Source organism: Egretta garzetta, unplaced genomic scaffold, assembly GCF_000687185.1.
Source record: "Egretta garzetta isolate BGI_Z169 unplaced genomic scaffold, ASM68718v1 scaffold1030, whole genome shotgun sequence".
In the NCBI taxonomy this organism is placed as follows: domain Eukaryota; kingdom Metazoa; phylum Chordata; class Aves; order Pelecaniformes; family Ardeidae; genus Egretta; species Egretta garzetta.
In genome coordinates, this window is record NW_009258308.1 from 22,319 (window position 1) to 23,385 (window position 1,067).

At 53.0% G+C, this 1,067-nt stretch overlaps 1 protein-coding gene across 1 annotated transcript in view; it reads right to left on the reverse strand.

Annotated features, from left to right (window-relative positions):
• Positions 1-1,067, reverse strand: part of WDR73 (WD repeat domain 73) — an 11,264-nt gene that overhangs the window by 2,901 nt on the left and 7,296 nt on the right. Inside the window, exon 4 of the mRNA XM_035894560.1 lies at positions 780-944. Coding sequence (XP_035750453.1) covers positions 780-944 — 165 coding nt within the window. The remainder of the gene's footprint in view (positions 1-779; positions 945-1,067) is intronic.

Consider the following 1,067-nt stretch of genomic DNA (forward strand, 5'->3'; position numbering starts at 1 on the left):
CCACTCCTGAACCAAGCCAGGATGCCGCTGGCCCTCTTGGCCACCTGGGCACCCTGCTGGCTCCTATCCAGCCCCCTCTCGACCAACCCCCCAGGGCCTTTTCCACCGGGCAGCTTTCCAGCCCCTCTGCCCCACACCTGGAGCGCTGCCTGGGGTTGTGGTGACCCCACTGCAGAATCGCCTTTTTGCTCAGCACACTGGGTGATAGCCCCTGGACACCAGGGGATGAGTTGTGTGGGGACTGGACTGTGTAGGTGAAGGCAGATGGTCTCCAGGACCCCTTCAGGACTCCCAACCAACCAGACCTGGATTCACCACCTCAGGGTAAGGCAGGGCTGGTTTAACAAGGCTGGCACGATCCCTCCTCTCACCCCCAGAAGAGATGACAGAGTAACACAGAGCTCCCTCAGAAATCGATGCCGATTTCAACGACCCCAAGGGATGAGACCCCCGGGGCCAGCACCTCCCTTGTGTGGGACAACTTACGCAGCAGCCCTCCCCTAACCCAATTCTTTGCACTGAAACCATCTATGGAGCTCTCGCAGGGCACAGATCTGGGGCAGAAGCCTGGGAAATCACGGTCATGGGAGCAGGGAGAAGCTGGAGATGGACCAGAGCTTTGTAACCTCTTTCCTCCCATTTTCTGCAAATATCTTTATAGCCTTTAGTGCACGTCTGAAAGTACCCACCCAGGGAAACGTTCACCACTTGGGCAGTTACCTTTGCTTTAACCAAACTCCAGCTTTCCAAAAGCAGACACTTAGACTTGGTTTGAGTACCTGCCATGTAGACATTTTTCCTCGATTCGACCTCTGTAATTTGGACATTGTTGAGTCTTGAGCCATGAAGGACCCATGGGGCTGTGGCCGAAATGGTTGCAATTTTAGCCCAAGGTTGTCCAGCGTCATTTTCTGTAGGTATGGCACTCACAGGTTTAATAACATCTATTTGGAGGAGATGTAAGCAGTTGTAAAACACATCAGGAGTCAAGTAATCCACAGGATTAAGCTGTTTGACAAAGATGCCTCGCAAAGCCAGAAGTGACCCACTAAACTGCTAAGAAATAA